Source organism: Mesitornis unicolor, unplaced genomic scaffold (assembly GCF_000695765.1).
Source record: "Mesitornis unicolor isolate BGI_N332 unplaced genomic scaffold, ASM69576v1 scaffold37821, whole genome shotgun sequence".
In the NCBI taxonomy this organism is placed as follows: Eukaryota; Metazoa; Chordata; class Aves; order Mesitornithiformes; family Mesitornithidae; genus Mesitornis; species Mesitornis unicolor.
Window position 1 is genome coordinate 1 of NW_010165099.1, and position 6834 is coordinate 6834.

A 6834-nucleotide genomic window follows, 5' to 3' on the forward strand; every position below is an offset into this window, starting at 1 on the left:
GGGGCAGCCACCCCTCCAGGCCCCCGCTGGCGCAGAGCTCTGGGTCTGGTTCCAGCCCACCATCACCGAGTAGGTATCCCGGCTGTGGGTCTGTTCCTCTGGGTCTCCTCCATGGCCACCGCTCCTAGGAGCCATTGCCCCTCTCACATGAGCCAGCTGCAGTGGGGTGTGTGGGGAGCCTTCTGCGTTGGAAGATATCTGCTGGAGTAAAGAGCCTATAACCCCCCAGGAGCAGCTCTAAGGAGAAGTAGAACGTAGCTGTGCTCAGTGTATGCAGCAGGATGTATTGCTGAGGGAAAGCCCTTGTTCACTGAAGGAACAAGTAGTTTCCTTATGGGCTCTGTGATGACAAATCCCTTGCTGCACTTGTATGACAGGGTTATATCTTGATCCATGACTCACTTCCTTTGACTCCTATCCAGTACCTGTCACCATCTCCCTTAGCACACAGCCCCTCTTCAAGCCACAGCAGCTCTGCTTGGACTTGCAGAGCTCTCTCCTCCCTACCTCTGGCCTGTTCCAGGTCTGCTGGTCAGGCCAGCCTTCAGAGCTGCACCAAGGTGTTGCTTTTGGTCTCACAGCCCCTTCCCCATACACCACACATCACCTCCTGCATGGTCCCTGCTCCCCCAGCCTCTCTCCTCACATCTCAGCTGCACCCATTGCTGGCTCCCTGGCGATGTGAAGCCCTGCCAGCCCAAGGGCTGCCCCAGCAGTGAATGCCCCCCAGATCTCATGCATTACAATAAAATATCACGAGAGCTGGAAAGCAGATGACCAGCAGCCTGTGCCTGCATGCTCCTTGCAGCTTCTGAAAGCCAGCCTGGTCACCCTGGTGTATTTATTGAATGTTACTGACTTAATGTTTGTTGTTTTGAGGATTTGAGCTGCTGAGTGATCTCTCGTATCTGTTCTTATACAGTGTTGACAAAGCGTGGAAGGAACTGAGTAACATCCTCTCGGGAATATTCTGTGCTTCTCTCAACTTCATTGACTCAACCAACACAGTCACCCCAACTGCGTCCTTCAAACCCCTGGGCTTAGCCAATGGTGAGCCTGGTCTGCATGTGGCTGCCCTGCTGTGCCCTCCCACTCCTGTCTCCAGCTTTAGTTCTGCCTTTTGACTCTGTGAGGAGTCTGCGGGCAGATCCTGCAAGGACTCTGTGTCTGGGTGTGTACAACCTCTTCCTGGAACCATTTCCTCTCCCTACAAATGAGGCTTGGATTTGAACAGAGGAAACATGAGCAGTTCATGGCAGATGCTCCCAGGCTCTTGTCTCTCTCTCTCTGAAAAGTATTTTGTGAAACAGCTAGCAAGGACTGGAGGATTTAAGGCATTCAGAAAAAAAATCTGCTAGGATATATCCTTACTTATTCCATCCAAATCACTCTGAACAGAGTAGGATCTATTCCTGATTGAGCTCATGGTATTTCAGGGATAAGGAGAGGGTGGTGGGCTATGGGGGTACACTGGGGGATGGATCAGGTCTGCTTCTGCTCTCATGCCTATGGCAGTACCAGCCTGTTGACCTTCCATCTCCCTGCGCAGGTACTGATCACCATCTCCTGCGATACGCCGTCCTGCCCCGGGAGGTTGTCTGCACAGAGAACCTCACGCCTTGGAAGAAGCTGCTCCCATGCGGCTCAAAGGTAATGGCAAGTCCTGCAGCCTCATTGGGCTGCTCCTGATGGAGCTGGGTTTCCAACACCAATCTGGGAGCATGTGCTGGGAAATCTCAGCAAAGCCTTTCTCTCGGCGGGAGCAGAGAACAGACCTGGGGCTGAGTTTCTCCTCTCCCTGCAGGCTGGGCTTGCTGTGCTGCTGAAGGCCGAGCGTTTGTTTCACAGCAGCTACCACTCGCAGGCAGTGCACATCCGCCCCATCTGCAGGGTAAGTGTGGGGCTTGGGGCTCCCTCCTTTAACACCCCCAAGAGAAAATCCAAAGCTTTCTTGTGACACTGCAAGGTGACACACCAGTTTGCCCAGCTTCCTGGTGTTGGGTTCACTGTGTCATCCTGCTTCTCTGGGCTCGCCTGCATCCCAGTGGGATTCTTGCAGTCCCGGTGGAGTTTTAGCTCCCTCCTGGTGTCCTGTCCCTCCAGAAGGTGCGATCAGAGCTGCCTCTCTTTCTCTTCTCCAGGATGCCTCCTGCCTGGCTGTGTCCTGGGAGCTCAGACAGACCCTCACTGTGGTCTTTGACACCTTTTCCAGTGGCCAAGGAAAGAAAGGTAAGCTCAGCACCAGCGCGCTGTGGTCCTTGATTCTCCCAACCCACGGCATTTCACTCCGCCTGATGCTGACTTTGCCTCCCACAGACTGGTCCCTCTTTAAGATGTTCTCTCGCACACTTACTGATGCATGTCCTCTGGCTTCGCAGAGCAAGGTCTACGTTGACATCTCCCCAAAGAACAAGGTAATGCTCATGAATGGGAGAACACCCCCTGTTTCTGCAGTCCAGCCATTTCATGTGGCTCTGAAACATCCTCACCTCCACCCCCTGCTTGGCTGGGCCCCCCAGGAGCCCTCTGGAGCCAACAAAGGGAGGTGGTTTCCTTCTTCTGAGCAGGACTGCAGGGATGAGCGTGGTGGTCCATTTGCTTTCTCAGGAAAAGGAGTTACTGGAAATGACCCCCCCTCCGGCATCTGTACACGAAGCTGTTGTCCAGGGAGACAAGAGGACCTATGCTGTCTATGACCTGCTGAGCCCCTTGCTCTTCAATACATCTCGCAGCCTCAATGTGCAGGTGAAGTGGAAGCGACCCCAAGACAGCTGTGAGTGACCAGAACTTCACTCCACCTGCACGACTGGGCAGGGCTCCAGGCCTAAAAATCACCTGGCATCGCCCTCCATTCCTGTGTCTCTTTCACAGTGGAACTGCCCACACCCATACTCCATGCTCAGCGCTACGTGAGTGGATATGGGCTGCAGACTGGAGAGATCAGCACTCTCATCTTCAACACTCACCCATACCGGGCCTTCCCCGTGATCCTGCTGGAGACTGTGCCGTGGTATCTGCGACTCTATGTGCACACTCTGACTATCATCACAAAGGGGAAGGAAAACAAGCCAAGTAAGTAAAGGCTCCCGGGAGTGCATGCCACCCGATTCTCTTGGCACCAGGGGCTCATTCCAGAGATGGTTTAGTTCCTCCCATGGGCCCCAGTGATAACTGGGAAACAAAACATCTTAGGATGTTTTCCTAGCCATTGGTTCAGCACTCAGAGCAGATGAGAATTTATTAACTCTGTTTTATAAGAGGCACATGGACACTGTTTCATAATCCAACAAGGGTGTAAACCAAAGTGAATGGATTTTTGTAGTAAAGGAGGCTCAGTTTTAAACTGATGACTGGGTCCTTGTTTTGCATTTGTACCTTTCCTTGTGAACAGGTGACTTTCATGGGTCATCAGCTCTAAAGATCAGCCAGATTTAGCTTTAACATGTGCTTTTTGCTACCTGTGCATCTTCACTTGCCCACAAAACCTCTCCCAGCATGGTGGAAGCAGGAGTACCCACCCCACGGGAGATGTCCAGGCAATAGGAGATTGGACAAGGTGCCTCCCAGTGCCACTGACACATCTCTTTGGGGTTAGGTTACATCCACTACCAGCCAGCCCAGGACCGGAGACGGCCTCACCTCTTGGAAATGCTGATCCAGCTGCCAGCCAACTCTATCACCAAGATCACAATCCAGTTTGAGAGGGCTTTACTGAAGTGGACAGAGTACCCACCTGACCCCAATCACGGCTTTTATGTCGGGTAATGACATACCTCAGTGCCTTGTCCCCTTCTGGGCCTCGTGTAGGCCTTGCTGCCCAGGCCTCTGGGGACAGGAAAAGCTCTTGCCGTCTCTTTGCTGGCAGGACTGACACTAGCATGCCCTTTGTCTCCTTAGTTCATCTGTACTTAGTGCCTTGGTGCCCAGCATCATTGCGATGAAGGATGTGGACATGGAGCAGAGTCCTCTCTTCACCTCGCTGTGAGTGTGCCTGTGCTGGGGAGCGGGGCTGTACCGCAATGCCTGCAGGCTGCTGGCTACTGTTGTCCCATCTGATGAGCATGAAGCAGCAGTCCCGTGCAGGCTGACACTCCCTTTTCTGCTCCTGTTTTCCAGGTTTCCTTCCTCTGATGGTTCCAGCTATTTTGTGCGCCTGTACACAGAGCCACTCCTGGTGAACTTGCCGACGCCAGACTTCAGCATGCCCTATAACGTCATATGCCTGACCTGCACCGTGGTTGCAGTGTGCTATGGCTCCTTCTACAACCTGCTGACCAGAACGTTTCACGTGGAAGAGCCGAACCGTGGCGGGCTGGCCAAGCGACTGGCCAATATAATCCGCAAATTCAGGGGGGTGCCCCTCCTCTGAGAGAAACCAGGAAGCAGAGCACTGTTGCCTCTTGTCTTTGCTGGAAGCAGCTTGCTCCATTTTCCTGCCTGGATCTCCCTTCAGGATCTAACAAGCTGAGAGACTGCTCTCATCATTAAGATGACTTTAAGCCCACTGACTACTGAACTGTGCTGCTATGGGATTGGGAAAGGTGTAAGACCTCTGTTTGGAAGAGGGGTAACTTAGGTGCTGGGAATGATGCTGGAAGTAAACTTGAGTTGTCTTGTACATTTTTGCTGCTCCTGCTTTGTTTTACTTTCTCAACCCCACAGGCAGAATTGACCCTGTGAGACTCCCACATCAGCTGGGAGGAGATGCGGACAGGGGAAAGGAAAGGGTAACAGTGCGGAGCTGGGTTCATCTGCTCTACCACCTTACCTTCCATAGCTGCCATGTTTCACAGTGCCCTCCTGCCACACTTCACCACAGTCAAGCCAGTTTGCAAATCAGTTTTGGGGCATACCCAAGAGTTCGGCCATTCATCTTTCTCGAGAAAAACCTTTTCTTGCACCCAGCTTCTATAGCAGAATTCTGAAACCCCTCCACCTGCTCACACCTCTGCCTCCCTGGTCTCATTTGTGCGTGTCTGCTCAACGGCTCCCCTGTACACCCTACGTCCCCAAAGCTTCTGGAAGCCTCTGGGCTCAGCAGACCACAAGCATGGAGCTGCAACTGGCCGGGGCTCTGCTGGCCTGGGCTGGGAATGCAGAAACACCGGCACCACCACACTCTCCGGTTATTTTTGGTTATTTTCGTAGAGTACAAGGTACCACTTTGCTGTGGTTCACACAGCAGCAAGAGGATGCTGGTGGTGCTGCTTGGCTTCTGATGGTGCTGTTTTCAGCAGTACATCCTCTGCATCTCAGATGTGGCTTTTGTGATGAGAATAGACAGCTGGCTACAAGCAGCTAAACAAAGCTCAAGGAAATAATTAGAAGAGATATTCTACAGAATCAAAGCAAAGCACAGCCAGAGGTCCTTTAAAGGCTTCCGCTTGAACAGAAAGACCATAAAACCCCCATTGCCTGCTGTCCAGCATAGAACAGTCTGTGCACACTGGCCTGGGATTATCTTTCCCTTCCCTACCTTTTCTCTGCAGCTCCTTACGGATCCACTCCACTGGATGGCTCCATGCAGCCTGCAGAGCTGCCCAAATACATGAGCTTGAGATGATCCCTCTCTGTCTCTGCTTGCTGAGGACACCACAGGGCTGGGAGCTCACACTGCCTCCAGCCACAGGACAGCTGCTACAGCTCCGCCAGCCAGGCTTCAAGCACAAAACAGAATTTCTTCATAGAAAGCTAGAACTAAAATGAAGCTTGAGCGAGCGCACAGCTCCTGCAGCAGTGCAGGGGCAGGTTCACATTGCAATTTGCAAAAGGATTTGGAGACCTCAAATTGTTTCAGGTTGGGTCCAGGATAAATCCCACAGATGGCAACCACCAGCACGTGTGGTTAGAATAAACCCAGAGGTTTATTAGAGCTCCCAGCCCAGCTCCCCAAGCAAAGCCTGCATGCCATGGGCATTACGTGGGGTCTGGCAAAGCCCCCCCAAGGTGCCAAGGCCAGTGCCCACTGATGCAGCTGGCACTGCAAGCCAAACCAGCCAAAACCAGTTCTAGAAACAAAGTGCTGCTGCAAACCCGGCTGTCACTTCTGCAGGAAAAGAAGTCCCTGTGCTGGGAATGAGGCCAGCCTGTGCCAGGGCCAGCTGGGAGCTGGGACGTGCAAAGGGCACTGGGTGTTGGCATGAGCCAAAGGCTTCAGGGCCATTCCTATGTGGCGCCATAAACCAGGAATTTAAACAGCCTGTAGTGAGGTCAGCCTCAAATAATGGCAGCACAGGTGGAAAACTGTCCCTGGCTGTGTTCATGCTGGCTGGGCCGTCGAGGGAGTCAGTCTTATCACAAACATCAAACACGTGGGCCAGCCAAGTGGAAAACCTTATGGGAAATGCAGGTAGCAACCACAGCTGAGTGGGTTTTAAATAGCTGGGAAACCTTCAAATCTTAGTGTTTGGAGTTATTTTTTCCTGTACTATTTCTCTTCCTTCCCTGCGTGGCCTTCTTGGGAGCCCAGTCAGAGCTGGGCATGGCTGACCAGTGCTTGGTAACCTGCTGCTGCGTAACTGCAGAGAGAAGAGGTGGAGCTGGAGTGCTCACAGCAGCCCAGGCTTCCCTGCCAGCCCAGTGCCACCAAAAAAAGGGAGTGAACAAAGCAGCGTCAAAAATAAAGAGTGTCTGAGGGGAGAGGCCATGGAGCCACCTCTGTTCTGTGGCCGACAGATGGCACCAGGAAGGGACTGTGAAATGGATGGAGCACAGGGCTGCAAGTACAAACGGTACTTTAAAGTAATTTTAAAAATGCATAAATACATATAATATTTTAAAAAGAAACACGCCAAAGACACCACACCAGCCGCGCACGCTGCACCTCCTCACTCC

At 52.6% G+C, this 6834-nt stretch overlaps 1 protein-coding gene across 1 annotated transcript; it reads left to right on the plus strand.

The window, feature by feature from the left end:
* Nucleotides 1–7: 7 nt before the first annotated feature.
* Nucleotides 8–4380, plus strand: PIGT (phosphatidylinositol glycan anchor biosynthesis, class T; the record flags this gene model as incomplete). Its single annotated transcript, XM_010194527.1, has 11 exons — nt 8–69; nt 923–1050; nt 1550–1650; nt 1805–1891; nt 2142–2229; nt 2317–2414; nt 2608–2773; nt 2872–3072; nt 3596–3761; nt 3898–3981; nt 4117–4380. Coding segments are annotated over 11 exons (1434 nt in total), but the record flags the coding sequence as incomplete, so codon positions are not given.
* Nucleotides 4381–6834: the final 2454 nt, after the last annotated feature.